This window comes from Anolis carolinensis, chromosome 3 (genome assembly GCF_035594765.1).
Source record: "Anolis carolinensis isolate JA03-04 chromosome 3, rAnoCar3.1.pri, whole genome shotgun sequence".
NCBI classification, from domain to species: domain Eukaryota; kingdom Metazoa; phylum Chordata; class Lepidosauria; order Squamata; family Dactyloidae; genus Anolis; species Anolis carolinensis.
In genome coordinates this window covers 103,390,939-103,407,160 of record NC_085843.1, presented here as the reverse complement: position 1 = coordinate 103,407,160, position 16,222 = coordinate 103,390,939, and the positions used below count along the sequence as shown (strand labels likewise).

Here is a 16,222-nt window from a genome sequence, read left to right as displayed (position 1 = left end):
GAAATCTCAGCCAGTTTACCAGCTGTTAGGATTTGTGGGAACAGAAGTTAGGATTTGTAGGAACTGAAGTCCAAAACATCTGGAGGACCACAGTTTGAGAAACTCTGGCCTAAACTGAAAGAAATAATAGTACTACCCTCAGCCACAAAAATGAAGTTTTCAGACTATAACAACTACTTTCAAAGTAAGTACTGCACAGTTAAACAGGAAAAAACACTTTCAAATTAGGAACAGATTTTTTTTAAAAAAATTTATATAGCATAATCTATCCTAACTACTAGCAAATAATAATAATAATAATAATAATAATAATAATAATAATAATAATAAGCAACTCACAGTAGCTTACAACAGAAAAAACACAATATAATAATAATAATAATAATAATAATAATAATAATAATAATAATAATAATAACAATAAACATACAACCAAATCAACCTAAATCACACAATAAGTAATGAATAAAAACACATAAACATACGTATTAATAAAATTCAGAAGGGCATCACCGATGGACAAGGGGATATGTGACAGTCAAAACATATACTGAGATTCAAAGTATTACAAAAACCGATCCTTCTTAAAACATTAAACCAGTTAGCATTTAAATCCTCCATCTGTCTAATTGTGTTAGTCATTCTCAAAGGCCAACTTCTATAATCAAGTTTTTAATTCTTTCTTAAAAGTCATTAGGGTGGGAGCCAATCTGATTTCCTTGGGAGGGTATTTCAGAGCCAGGGGGCTATCACCGAGAAGGACCTTTCCCTCGTCCCCACCAACCGTGCCTGTGACAGTGGTGGGACTGTGAGAAGGGCCTCTCTGGCGGACCTCAGGGCCTGAGTGGGTTCATAGGGGGAAACATGGTCGAAGAACTAGACTGGACCTGAACCATTTAGAGCTTTGTAGGTAATAACCTGCACTTTGAATTGGGGCCAGGCATCCAGTGGAGCTGTTTTAACCGGGGGGTTGTATGATCCCTGTAGTCAGCTCCTGTTAGTAATCTGGCTGCTGCTCTTTGCACTAGTTGTAGTTTCTGAGTCGTCTTCAAAGGCAGCCCCACGTAGAGAGCATTGCAGTAATCCATCTGAGATGTAACCAAGGCATGGACCACCATAGCCAGATCTGGCTTCTTGAGGTACAGGCTCAGTTGACGTACAAGCTTTAATTGTGCGAAGGCCCTCCCAGCCACTGCTGATACCTGAGGTTCAAGAGTCAGTGCTGAATCCAGGAGGATCCTCAAGCTGCAGATTTGTGTCTTTAGGGGGAATGTAATCCTGTTCAGAACAGGTTGCCACCCTATACTCCAATCAGCCTCCCGATTGACCTGGAGGACCTCTGTTTTGTCTGGATTAAGCTTCAGTTTGTTAGCCCTCATCCAGCCCATCATAACTACCAGATACTGCTTCAGGACCAAAGTGGCTTTCTTGGCTTTAGGTTCAAATGAGTGGTAGAGTTATGTGTCATCTACGTACAGATGGCCCTGAACTCCAAAACTCTGGATGACCTCACCCAGCAGTTTCATGTAGATGTTAAATAGCATGGGGGATAAAATTGAGCTTTGCAGGACTCCACAGGCCAATGGCCAGGGGTCTAAGTAGGCATCCCCTAGCACCACCTTCTCGGTCCAACTCTCCAGGAATGAGCAGAGGCACTGTAAAACAGTGTCCTGAAGTCCCATTTCAGAGAGTCGAGATAGAAGGACTTATGGCCATGAGTGAATTAATATGACCACAAAATCCTATCTTTGCAGCCTGGCAGCACTCCAATCAAAGCATTTCTGAGGTGTTGGAAATTAAAGTGCTGGGAAATGTTGCCTGCAGCAATAAATGGTTTCAAGGCGCCTTGTGACTAACAGTTGTGACAGAACCCCGAGGGATGCCCCAGGTTCCTGAACTCACGGCACTTGCAGCTTGACTCTGGACATAATTTCAGAAATGCTTCAGCTGGAGGGCTGCCAGGCTGTGAAGGTAGGTTTGAGGAGGGGGGATATTATCAGTCTTAATTATATTACAGTAGTAATGATGACAATGCAGGATGCCAACCTAGAAGAAGATCTCCAATATGAAACATTTACTGATACCTGTGGTGAGCACATTTCTATCACTCAGCCAATTACATATTTTTTTTACTGAAGGCCTGCATTTTATGCAAGTGTTGTATCTTATAGTATAGATACAGGTGTACTAGAATTGTGTTCATAGCCTTTCTATATGACTACAGAAGGAAAGAGCCAATAATGTGTTTAGCTGCCGCAGCCCAAGCAAAAAGACATTAATTAGAATTATAATAAATGTGTATTTAAAAATCCTTTGCAATAAATCAAGGTAAATCAATTGACAATAATAACCAAAGTGCCCATGTATCAATTTGTTGCATTAGTCTTCATCATTTACAAGATAGAACACAAAGTGCAAATATTGTATACAGTTTTCCCTCACTTATCACGGGGGTTGCGTTCTAGGACCACCTGCGATAAGTGAAAATCCACGAAGTAGGGGCACTATTTTAATTTTAATATTTATACATTATTTTGGTTCTTTACCCCCACGACCACCAGTGGGGGCGCTGCAGGCCTATTCCCTCCGCACGCACCCACATTGCCAGCCTCCCTGTCCTCAGACCCGGAGGGTAGAAGAAGCGGCATAGTGCAGGCTCTGCTAGGCCCAAGGTGCACCTGGTGAAAGAGGCAGGGGAACGGCAGCACCCCACCCCGCTCGCCTCTGATGCAGGAGAAGTAAGCTAAGGCAAGGCAAGGCAGTGCCGCGCCACCTGCTGCTTTTCCTCGTGCAGGTGCTCATGCTCGCTCAACCCAAAAGCTCTCGCCTAGACGTATGATAAGAAGGAGGAGAAGAGGAGGATGAAGCAGAAGAGAGGGCAGGACTCATGGAGGGCTTTGCCCCCTCTTCCGAGTCCTCCACGTTTCCTGGCATGGCCAGTTAGAGCGGCAGCAGAAGAGGAGTCTGGCTGCCTCTTCCAGACTCTTCTGCCACCACTGCCACCCGTCCTCCCTCGTTCACTCACAGAGTGGAGTGGCATTCCTTCTTCCCTGGCAGAGGCAGCCAGAGCCACATGGTGCAACTCTGAGGAGGAGAAGCAGCAGCAATGGGATAAATAAATAAATAATTATTCCACAAAACAGCGAGTCCGCAATAAGCAAACCGCGAAGTAGCGGGGGAACAATGTAGTACCTTAACTGTCATCAACCAGTTACTAAGTTTTGGTAACTATTAATTAGCATTTAATATTGCAACTGAAATATTATAAGCAGATTTCTTTTATAGTACTGAAGGGGAATACCTCACAGAAGCTTTGGCAGTGGTTTTTCTTCAAGTCCCAAGATTCTTTGCAAGGCTCCAGACACTAAAAACAAAACAAAAAAATGTCAGAAGTAAAATAAAAAATACTATCACCACTAATATGCTTATTTCAACCATTGTATATTGGAGATAACAGGAAGAATTCTAAACATATTTGTGCAGAAGATAAAGACATGTGCCATAGCTACAAAACAGACTAGGGGTGGCTGCAATCTAAAAGGAGTTCACATGATTGTGGGTTAAGAGCATATTTGCAAAACTCCACATTATCTTTAATTATACAGTCCATCCTCCACATTCACTGGGGTTAGAGCCCATGAACCCTGTAAAAATGAAAAACGCGAATTAAAAAAATGTTATTTTTTCACCTGAGAGAATACCTTTCTGTGAATGTCTAGGTCTGCCAGCATGACTCTCCAGTCAACTTTCACTGGCAGCTTGCCATAGAATTGCATTGGAGAACCTAGAGATTCCTAGTGAGAACATTTTAAATCAAAGCTACGAATAATCAACTCTGCAGAAGTCAAAACCGCAAATGTGAAAGAATGACTTTAATTACTTTAGATTAGCAATTACAATATTTCCCAGTCTGTAGTAGTATGTTTCTTTCACATGCATTTTAATTGACAAGCACATGTAATTGATAAGTACATTTAACCAGCTATAGTTCTAGTATTCTGCAGAGTTTTGAGACACCATAAGGAGGTTTCAAGGGAGTATTAACAGTTGAGATAATGCTTTTTTGTGCACTATACTAAAAGTATAGAAGATGCCCATGTCCATATGGTAGGAGACATTTACTTTTGTCATTGTTAGATACAAATACTATTACAGATTAGATAAGTGTTCATATGCAGAAATTTAATTCACTCGCTTTCCCTGAGTGGGAAGCATAGATAGTCTATTATTCCTGTTGCCACAGATTTGAAAACCTAAATGTTGTGACATAATCCTGACTGAAAGAGAGGAAAGAAGTTCAAGTTCTCCTCTGCTTAGCGGCTGGCCTTTTCTTCCTGCTAGATCTTTTACTGATGGGGAAGAACTAGAGAAAGAAATCATAAGATCGCACTAGCCTTTGTTCCCTTGGCGGGAGATTCTTTGGCTCTTCTAAAATTCATGATACTTTCTTCAACAGTGTTTGCTAGAAGTTGTTCTAACAAATATATTGAAATCTTGTTGTATACAAACTCTTGTTGTATACAAACTGTTTGTTCCAAGACACACAGCCCGAAAGACATACAACTACCCTGTTGTTTTCTTTACTGGAAAAAAGTGGTGCAAGTCTGAACTGGTGTGTTCGGGCTACTTTTGATTAGAGAGCACCACCATTTGGTTTGAAAGTGAAGTTTTATAACTGAAGCCAGAGCCTTAATTCAATTAGTTCCAGCTAAGGTTTTTTTGGCAACATTACCATATATACTGAGAGAACCCAAATGATATTCCTTGAAGAGCATTTGTTGAGTGAAAAGCCATTTTTGAAAGAATGCCAAGCTTGGATTTGTAATGGTCAGTAAATTGGTAAGATGAGGCATATGACTGGATTTAAGTGGTTCTGTTCATGGCTTAGATTCTTAGTTTAAATTTGATGTGAGTATTCTACCTAAACAAAAAAGGAGACAAGAGTATGGGAACTGATAATAGGTAGCAGTGAGCAGAGACTGTTTTTATTGTTAATTGTTGTGCACTGGTTTTATTACATCTGAGCAGAGGAACACCCCTGACAAAGAAATAATATATTCTTTCTAGAGGATTAGTATTATGCCTCTCTTCACATTCCAGGAGTTTTTTTCAGGTAAAATACACACATTTAAATTATAAGTCTGTTCGAAGACTTAATTGCTTTAATTTTAAGGTTCTTAAGGTAAGGTACATAGTTCTCATATTTTACCTTATCACTACATATGTAGCCTGGTAGATTGGGATCACGTCCCAAGTCTGCAGGGTTGAGATCTGAAACTGGGTCTATGATCTTCTTCCTCATTTTGCAACAGGAATCCTACAACTGCGGCCATCCAGCTGTTTGGACCTCCAACTCTCTGAATTACTGACCACTGGGAAAAAACGGATAGGGCTTCTGGGGGCTGAGAGGCCCAAACAGCTGGTGGGCCACTGTTTGAGGATTCCTGTTCTAGTTAATCTTGCAGTGTAGCTGATAAAAATATCAGATAAATATTAATTTATGTAAGGTTATGTGTTATTTATTTCTATAATTGCATTTTTTACTTTGCTTAATAATGTGTTATTATGTTATGTAATGTTTGTGTTATTTTTATGATTGGAAACCGCCCTGAGTCCCATCCGGGAGATAAAATAAAGTTTTATTATTATTATTAATTTGAATGCTGTGCCATCCAGAATAACTAAGACTTTGATTCTATCAGAATGAATTAGCATAACAGTCTATTAGTTCATGCTGACATCTGAAAGATCACCTTTATAAAATGCTTTTACATGAAACTCCTTGGAAATTGAAAGCTAGCCCAATATTAGAAACCTGTTATCTGATGCACCTCCTTAGTAATTAGAGCAATTACATGACTCAGAAGAGTACTCCAAAAATATGCTTTCTTTGCCTCTTGTTTGAAAGTCAATTTATTGTATGAACTCAGAGTGTCATCCAGTTTTCATGTGGTTCTGGTGCAACAGTGCTACAAGAAAAACTTATATGGGAGAAAGGTGGTACAGGGTCAATTTTTGTGGACCTTGGATCAATTGTCAGGGTCAGGCTAATTTGCAACCAATAATAATTTGGAGGGAAGGAGGAGGAAACATTTGATAGACCTCTCACTAACAATTCCAGGACCTGTTCTGGCTGAGCAGTCTAAAGGCCCTTCCCTAAACTACAAGTCCTAGAATTCTGCAGGAGACAGACACTGGATTGAAAGTGGATCCATGCTCTAGTGTCATCAGTTCATAGGATAGTCTTGTAACAGGCTACCTACACTTTTCTATGTATCTTTTCTTGCCGATGGACAAATTTACACTCTCCTTAAAACGTTCTTTTCCTTAATCACTCTTTGAACAATGCAGCCACTCAGTCATAGCTTCAAACAGTTCATTTTCATTGGCACCACTGAAAAAATTCATTTCAACAACAATTTACAAATCTTTCTTGGTAAAGATTAGTTCAAGAATTCTCACAGAATAAATATGACTTCTATAGACCTCTTCACATATGAATAACCCAAGGACGTATTGCATGTAAAGGAAGAATTAGGCATACTCCTTGGCCAACATCTTTCATGTCAGGATCAACTTGAGTCACTTCTGGAGTGAGAGAATTGGCCGTCTGCAAGGACGTTGCCTAGGGGACACCCGGATGTTTTTTGGGGTTTTTTTGATGTTTTTACCATCCTTGTGGGAGGCTTCTCTCATGTCCCTGCATGGAGCTGGAGTTGATAGAGGGAGCACATCCGAACTCTCCCCGGGTGGGATTCGAACCTGGCAGCTTTCAGGTCAGCAACCCAACCTTCAAGTGACGAGCTTTAGTCCACTATGCCATCGGGGGCTCAGCCAACATCTGACACCCACTCCTATACATGGACATCTGATACTAATTCACATAGACTTTCCACAAAGGTCTGCACAGGTTTCCAGCTCTTCTAATTCTAGTGGGTTTCCCCTTACACATAGAGATACATTTATCTAACATGATAGCATCAGAACTGAAGAAGAAAATCACCGAAATGCAAGGTAGAGCCTCATAGCGGTTTGCTAGGCATTATGCCATATGTGATATATGAGTCTGATCTGTCACAATATAGTGTTTTCAAGTATATGTGCAGAACAATTTAGATACTTGACTTAAAAATGATTAAAAAACCTGAAAAAACCTGTATTTTTCAATTTGGGGAACAATTTCATGTTTTACCACATTGTAGTTATTAAAACACTTCTTTTTTTGAAGTATAAAAGGTTAGCAAGATAAAATGCCATTATAACATGACAGGTTTTCTACTCTAAGTGATTACACAGTATAAAAATAAACTACTGTAGCTAAGCAATGTTTTAAAATAAAGTAGATGCTGCTTATTTTATTAAAAAGTGTGTTTCCTTTATTAAAATATCACATAGTTACAGTAGAAAACATTATTACTAGCCCTTTGGCAAAATGAAGGTGATGTTTACTGTTTTATGAGACAGCGAAATATTTAGAATTGTACAGGCAACAGATTATTCTCTTCTCAAATTATCTTTTGGACTTACATGTACACAGCATCATGAAAGCAATAACAACAAAATGTTTTTTGGTGGTGAAAGGCAAATGCAGTGTTATGGTGTTACAGACCACGAAACAACCAGGAAAGAAATCTGGAGACACTCTATTTGTCTAGACCGCTGCTATGCTTTTGGTTTTGGCTTAGCACATCCCTTCCAAACACTACCATAGCCTTCTATGTAGACATAGTCTGCATTACTAAATAGCAATTGCTGTAGGGCTTTTCACTTCTAATTTCACGCTATAATAAGATACCGTAGCTGTTTTACTGTGGGACCTGAAAGGTCTTTCTTTGAGAAGCCTGTTTGATGGTCAGCTAAGTACCATATTCTGGCAATGGGCATCTGTTCTTCTCAAACAGGAATGGGTGGTGGGAAAGAAAGAAGGAAAACACAGTATTGCAAATACCTTTTCTTTTTAAAAAGTCACTTCTTTCAAGAAATTATGTTAGTTATGGGATTTTCACAACAAATATAAGTGAAGTGCAAATTGATCCTGGTGACCCAGCATACCATCTATAATCTATTATAAAACAGGGGTACCTATTTCTGTTTTGTCACATTTTTACTGAAAAACATTGTAATTAACACTAAATTGTTGTTAGGCCTGTGCAAGGTAAGTAGATATTTCAGTGCTGGGCTGTTGTCATGATATCAGGACTATTCACAACCAAGGTATTAAAAGGATATTTTACAGTTGTGATGACCCATGGGCCTTGTAGTCCTGCTCAGGACATTGTAATTCCTGATGAAGATGAAAACTTGGGTTTTTTACCTCCCCAGTCTGAACTGGATTTCTCTCAGCCAGATCTTTCCCAGGCAGATCTGGGAACCTTGCACCTGCAGGAAAGTTGTCTCCCAGAAGTATGTCAAACAAGTCCAGAGTCTACTTCTCCCGTGTTCTTGCGCCGGGAGTTTTGTAAACAACAGAGAAGTTTGGAATCAGCTTCGCGCAGGAGTGCGAGGATTGCAGCTAAGAATGTGGCCAATTAAGACTGCTTCTCGTGAGAATCTTTGGGGAGTCTCACATCTGGTCTCAGAGTTTAGCTTTCGGTTCTGTTTCCCAGAGAACTGCTTCGGCGGGAAAGTTAGACTCTATTTAGGTGTTTTGCCCGCGTAGTAACTTCGCGGAGTCAATTCGTCAGCCTACGGAGCGAGTTGTGTCTGGACAGCGCGCTCCGATTCAAGCCTCGCTCCTGCTCAAGCCTTGCCTTGCTATCCAGCCTTCGCCTTGCTTCCCAGCCTTTGTTTATCTACGGACCTTGCCTTGTTTCCCAGGATCAATCCTTGCCTTGTTCCACGGATTTTACCAAGTTATTCCACGGACCTTGTTCTAGTTCTTAGTTACCTTGTTCCACGTTCAAGCCTTGTTTCAAGTATCAAGTTATTTCCTAGCCTCGCTCAAGTTTCATGGACTAAAGGACCTTGTCATCTCCCCTCACTTTGCTTGGCAAAGTGAGTGTTTCGGTTATTGGATTACAACTTTGGACCTTAATATTTCTTACTTGACATTGCTTTTTGGACTAATTCTGACCTTTCCTGAAAGGTCTAATTCTGGACTATTTTCTACACTTGTTTTTATTAACTTTATATATTCCTTCAATAAAGATATTAGTTAGATTCTGGCCTCTGTGTTTGGTTATTGGTGCCTTTGCAACCTGGGTCGTGACAGTTTGACTCCGCCACCCATAAGCACCAATTAACCAAGGCCAGAATGTCTACCGGAACCGTGCCGGGTGGGCAGCCGCTTACCTACACCATCGACAAGGATGAGGTGGATCGCATCCGCGACAGACTCAACGCCCAGGATGGAGAAATAAAGGGCTTGCGGGAGCGCGGAGTCCGCCTCCCGGCCATGGCGTTGCCTACCAAGTTTACTGGAGAAGCTTCTAAGGTTCATGTTTTCCGTCGCCAATGTCAAGCTTATCTAGAGGCCCGAGATGCCGAGTTTCCCCAAGAAGACATCAAAGTGGCGTGGGTTTACAGTCTTCTAGACGGGCCAGCGGCCAATTGGGCGACGGCACTGTTCGACCAAGCCTCTCCACACCTAAGATCAGCGCAACACTTCTTGGACCACCTCAAGGAGACTTGGGGAATCGAGGACAATTTGGAGGCAGCCGGTCACAAACTCCGTCGCCTTTTCCAAGGAGACAGACCTATGTCTCAGTATATAGCCGAGTTCCGAGTGCTGGCCCACAACACCGGCTGGAACGATGTAGCCCTCAGAGGACAATTCCGGGAGGGTCTCAACATTGAAATGCTGGAAGAAATCTCCAAGGTGGATCCTCCCCAGACCCTCGAGGCACTCATTGATCAATGTTTACGGGCTGAAGTCATGATTGCCAACAGGAAACAGTGGGTTCGAGGCCAGGGCAGTAGAGCCGGGGCAAAACCCCCCGCTCCCATCAGCGTTCAGCCACGTCCAGTGTGGAGACCCCCACCGCCAACCCCATACCCCAGAGGAGGCGAGGAGGTGCCGATGCAGTTGGGCAATGTGCGTCCCAGACTGGATGCCGCCGAGAAGGCCCGTCGTCAACGCTTAAACCTCTGTTGGTACTGCGGGAATGGGGGCCATTTCGCCAGAGAGTGCCCAGCCAAAGGGAAGCCTGCCGCCCGTCTTGCGGCGGCGTCCTCCACGGAGACGAAGGCGTCTGAGCCGACTGGCACACAGCCGGCGGGGGAAGCCAACGACCGGGTGTAGAGAGGCTCGCCAACCCGGTCAAAAAATCCATTCAAGAGCCGCCAACCGGGGTCCTGTTCCTTCTCGTGGTCACATTATGGTCAGCAAAAAGGGGACCCGTCATGATCCACGCCATGATAGACTCTGGAGCTACCAACAATTTCATTGATAGAGAGTATGCCGACTCTCTGGGATTACAATATCATGATTTCAAGAATGCCCGTGTGGTGCAAGCCATAGACGGCCGCCCCCTCAAGACGGGCCCCGTAAGTCAGTGGTCGGAACCCACCAGGATGTGGATAAGGGAACATATGGAAGAGATTTCCTTCTTTGTTACCGAGGTTCCCCATTTCCCTGTGATTTTGGGAATTCCATGGCTGACTCTCCACGACCCTAACATCTCCTGGTCCAACAGAGAACTGCAGTTTGCTTCGCCGTACTGCCAAAACCATTGCCTCGTAGCCAAGGTCTGCCATGCCACAGACACCGAGCCCATCATCACCTTGCCAAAGAAGTACTCCGAGTATTGGGATGTATTCAACGAGAAAGAAGCCGAAAAATTACCCCCACATAGACCTTATGACTGTGCCATTGACTTGGTGGAGGGGGCCCCGATCCCGCGAGGGCATCTCTACTCCCTGACTGAACCAGAGCAAGAAGCTCTCAGGGAATTCATAGAGACAAACCTTCGCAAGGGATTCATCAGACCCTCTCAATCCCCAGCCGCCTCCCCAGTGATGTTTGTGAAGAAGAAGTCAGGGGAACTACGCTTGGTGGTGGACTACAGAGCATTGAACAATATCACCAAGCGGAACAGCTATCCCCTGCCCCTAATCTCGGATCTACTGGATCGGCTTCGAGGAGCCAAGGTTTACACCAAGCTGGATCTTCGGGGGGCTTACAACTTAGTTCGCATCAGGGAAGGGGACGAGTGGAAGACCGCCTTCCAGACCAAATTCGGATTATTCGAGTCCCGAGTTATGAATTTCGGTTTATGCGGAGCTCCCGCAACGTTCCAGCATTTTGTCAATGACATTTTCCAGGACTATCTAGACAGGTTCTTGATAATCTACCTGGACGATTTTTTGGTGTTTTCTAGATCACAATCAGAACATGAGAACCACGTCAAAATGGTGTTACAACGATTGCGGGATCATGGACTTTATGCCAAGCTGGAAAAATGCGCCTTTGATCTACAAGAGGTAGATTTCCTTGGTTACCGCATCTCGCCTCTAGGGCTTTCCATGGATCCAGCCAAGGTTTCAGCAGTATTGGAATGGCGGGCGCCAACTAACAAGAAAGAAGTGCAGCGTTTCTTGGGGTTCGCGAACTATTACCGCAAGTTCATTCCAGATTTTGCCCGCTGGTCTGACCCCATCACTAGCTGCATCCGTGGAAAACAGCCTTTCCGCTGGACTGATCAAGCAGAGAAAGGGTTCCAGCAACTAAAGAAACTATTCACGTCCCAGCCAATTCTACAGCACCCAAATCCTGGAACCCCTTTTGTTGTGCAAGCGGACGCCTCTGATGTGGCAATTGGGGCGGTACTCTTACAACCGGTGGGAGATCACCTCCATCCCTGTGCCTTTTACTCTCGTCAACTAACCACACCAGAGAGGAATTACACCATTTGGGAAAAAGAACTACTGGCCATAAAGGCAGCCTTTGAAACTTGGAGACATTGGCTAGAAGGGGCCAAATTTCCCATTGAAGTCCATACTGATCATCGTAATCTAGAACATCTAAGAACTGCCCGCAAACTGAATCAGAGGCAGCAACGTTGGGCTTTATTCTTCGAACGTTTCAACTTCCAGATCCATTATGTAACCCCAGCCCAAACCAAGCAAGCAGACGCCCTGTCACGTAAACCGGAATACGCTGCAGGACGCAAGGAGACCTTTGAATCCCAACTGCTACAACCCGAGAACTTTGCCACGCTCACGGTGGGGAACACCAAATCCATTCCCATTGGTTCAACTTCCCCTACTCCAGGACCCATCTGTGCTCAAGAAATCAGGGCTAGTCAGCAAGCAGATGCCTGGGCGCAGGACCAACTTCGCCAAGGTCTGCATTTTCCCTTTTCGCTTAAAGATGGGCTGCTCTGCTATAGAAATCATGTTTATATCCCACCCGGACCGGGCAGGGAAAAAGCGCTTCGTCTGTGTCATGACTGCAAACCAGCAGGACACTTCGGACTATTTAAAACTATGCATTTGATCCTAAGGGATTTTTGGTGGCCCAAGATCCGCAAGGATGTGGAAAAATATGTCAACACCTGCCCTGTATGCCAGCGCTCCAAGATACGAAGGGAGAAGCCCTCAGGGCTTTTACACCCCCTTCCTACCCCATCTCGCCCATGGGAAATAATTTCCGCGGATTTCATCACTGACCTACCACCTTCCTGTGGATTCACCACGATCCTAGTGGTGGTGGACCTTTTCACCAAGTTAGCCCATTTCATTCCCTGCGAAGGCCTCCCCACGGCCAAAGAAACTGCGGATCTATTTCTTCAACATGTTTTCAGACTACATGGATTGCCCAAGAGTTTAGTCACAGACCGTGGATCTCAATTCACCTCTCGTTTTTGGAAGGCACTACAAAAACTATTGGGCATAGACTCTCGCTTATCTTCAGCTCATCATCCCCAAACAGATGGGCAAACGGAGCGCACCAATGCCACTTTGGAGCAGTATCTTCGCTGTTATGTAAACTATCAACAGGACAATTGGGCTTCTCTGTTACCACTGTCTGAGTTTGCCTACAACAATGGAGTTCAAGCTTCTACAAAAGAAACGCCGTTCTTTGCAAACTACGGCTTCCATCCACGTTTCTTCCCCCCTGTCATTGAAACTTCAGAAGTTCCTGCTGCAGAGGATTGGCTGCAGGAACTCACAGCGGTGCAACAACTTTTGCTCCAGCAACTGGACCAAGCCAAGGAGGACTATAAACGCCACGCTGACAAACATCGCCAGCCGGGCCCCGAAATCAAGGTAGGAGATCGGGTTTTCCTGTCCACTCGCTTTTTGCCCTCCCACCGCCCTTGCCGGAAGTTAGATGCCCGTTTCATTGGCCCCTATCCAGTGGTGGCGCAATTTAACCCCGTGACTTTCAAACTCCAACTTCCGCGTTCAATGCGCATTCACCCAGTGTTTCACCGTTCCCTGCTCCTTCCGGCGGATGGTGTGCGCCCTGATACAGACCAACCGGCCCCCCCTCCTGTTTTGATGGATGGGGAGGAGGAGTTCGAGGTTGAGGACATTTTGGATTCTCGCTTTCACCGCCGCCGCCTACAATATCTCATTGACTGGGTGGGTTTTGGCCCTGAGGAACGCTCTTGGGAAGACGCCTCCACAGTCCATGCTCCTGATCTAACCCGTCGCTTTCATCAGACCTATCCCACCAAACCGCGACCTCGCGCCTCGGGGAGAGGGCCCCAGTTTGGGAGGGGCCTTGAGGAGGGGGATAGTGTGATGACCCATGGGCCTTGTAGTCCTGCTCAGGACATTGTAATTCCTGATGAAGATGAAAACTTGGGTTTTTTACCTCCCCAGTCTGAACTGGATTTCTCTCAGCCAGATCTTTCCCAGGCAGATCTGGGAACCTTGCACCTGCAGGAAAGTTGTCTCCCAGAAGTATGTCAAACAAGTCCAGAGTCTACTTCTCCCGTGTTCTTGCGCCGGGAGTTTTGTAAACAACAGAGAAGTTTGGAATCAGCTTCGCGCAGGAGTGCGAGGATTGCAGCTAAGAATGTGGCCAATTAAGACTGCTTCTCGTGAGAATCTTTGGGGAGTCTCACATCTGGTCTCAGAGTTTAGCTTTCGGTTCTGTTTCCCAGAGAACTGCTTCGGCGGGAAAGTTAGACTCTATTTAGGTGTTTTGCCCGCGTAGTAACTTCGCGGAGTCAATTCGTCAGCCTACGGAGCGAGTTGTGTCTGGACAGCGCGCTCCGATTCAAGCCTCGCTCCTGCTCAAGCCTTGCCTTGCTATCCAGCCTTCGCCTTGCTTCCCAGCCTTTGTTTATCTACGGACCTTGCCTTGTTTCCCAGGATCAATCCTTGCCTTGTTCCACGGATTTTACCAAGTTATTCCACGGACCTTGTTCTAGTTCTTAGTTACCTTGTTCCACGTTCAAGCCTTGTTTCAAGTATCAAGTTATTTCCTAGCCTCGCTCAAGTTTCATGGACTAAAGGACCTTGTCATCTCCCCTCACTTTGCTTGGCAAAGTGAGTGTTTCGGTTATTGGATTACAACTTTGGACCTTAATATTTCTTACTTGACATTGCTTTTTGGACTAATTCTGACCTTTCCTGAAAGGTCTAATTCTGGACTATTTTCTACACTTGTTTTTATTAACTTTATATATTCCTTCAATAAAGATATTAGTTAGATTCTGGCCTCTGTGTTTGGTTATTGGTGCCTTTGCAACCTGGGTCGTGACAACAGTCCACTTGAATTCAACAACAAGCAGAAGTTCTTTTCTTAATGTATTTTATACCTCTGAGAACAAATTATTTCAAAGGTGGTTTCCAACATATTCAACAGGATAAGCCAAACAGCAACAAGCGAAAAGACATAAATAACAAATAAAATGTAAAGCACGAAAGAGGATGCCTTAGGTTTCCCTGCTTGGTTTCTTATCTTGGTCACAGGGCAGCTGTTTCTGTAACCACTGTTGTAGGAAAAGAGGAGGCCTCCAGTTTCATCTATACTGTCATTTAATGCGGTTTTAAACTGCATTATAAAGTCTAAGTCTGTGTAGATGCATATGTAGCTGTTCAATGCAGTTAAACTTCATTGTAGGGCAGTATAGATGGGATTTCAAGTAGGGACGGTGACATGAATGTTGCACAAGAGTTTGACAAAAGAGGTGGGTGCTCCAAGTCTGGATCTATACTGGCCTGTATCCCAGGATCTGATCTGCTTTGAACTGGATTATATGAGTCTACACTGCCAGATAATCTGAGATCAGATGCTGGGCAGTGTAGATTCAACCTAAGTCTAACTCATGAATGAGGGCAAACGGTCTACAGCTTTAAACTAAAAGAGAAAGGGTATTTCAAAGCAGTTTAAAAGAGTAACCAACAAATACATTAAATACTCTCACTTCAAATAAAGTCTTTAGTATTCGGAGTACAAAACTCTGGAAATTAAAGGACTGTTTTGAATGCAGATACAATAAAATTACAAGCAAAAAGTAGGAAATACATTATGAAATTTTCTGGTATATCTTCAGTGGGACATACTAGATCTGTGGTTCTCAAACTTGAGCCCCGAGATGTTTTTGGCCTACAGTTTCCAGAAATCTCAGCAAGTTTACCAGTTGTTAGGATTTCTGGGAGTAAAAGGCCAAAAACATCTGGGGACCCCAGGTTGAGAACCACTGTACTAGATGAATCAAGCCATTTTTGAAACCTTCCATTATATTACATTGCATTGCATTCATGATAAAATTGCACAAAATATATCAATAAGAAAAAGAGTGGCAACACCCAACAAAATGAAACTTTAAAAAGTCATGAATATCTTCAGCTGTGAACAAAGAAAACCAACATTGCTAGATTTTTTGACTTTTTTCTCAAAATGCGGCATTTTGCATGAAATACAGTGTTTTTCATAAAATGTATGATGTTGTATAAATTTAACATTTCTTGTACAAATATCATTACACATAAAAGAAAATGATCTTGAGGAAGTTCAGAAATTACCGAATACTGTGCAAAACATATCATGACCTTGCTTAATGGAAAGGTTTTCAAATATTTTTCCTTTATGTTTAAGGGTGTGTTCAAATTAAAGTTTGCTGCTTTACTTTGAATGTTATTGAAAACAAGAAGTCCCGTATCAATGGAGAGGATCACATCAAGTCACATCTGAGCAAGCTAAATCTGATCTCAGCTTCAAAAAAACAGTGTGAGAAACTGAATCTCTGTGATGTGCAATGACATTTTGGATCAATTAAGTGCAGAAATGTAAACAAGCCCCTTACACTGCACTTCAGCTGGA

General features: G+C 43.4%; 1 protein-coding gene across 1 annotated transcript in view; it reads right to left on the bottom strand.

The window, feature by feature from the left end:
• The window catches only part of anos1 (anosmin 1), a 138,778-nt gene that overhangs the window by 67,786 nt on the left and 54,770 nt on the right, over nt 1–16,222 (bottom strand). Inside the window, exon 3 of the mRNA XM_008107183.3 lies at nt 3,302–3,364. Coding sequence (XP_008105390.1) covers nt 3,302–3,364 — 63 coding nt within the window. The remainder of the gene's footprint in view (nt 1–3,301; nt 3,365–16,222) is intronic.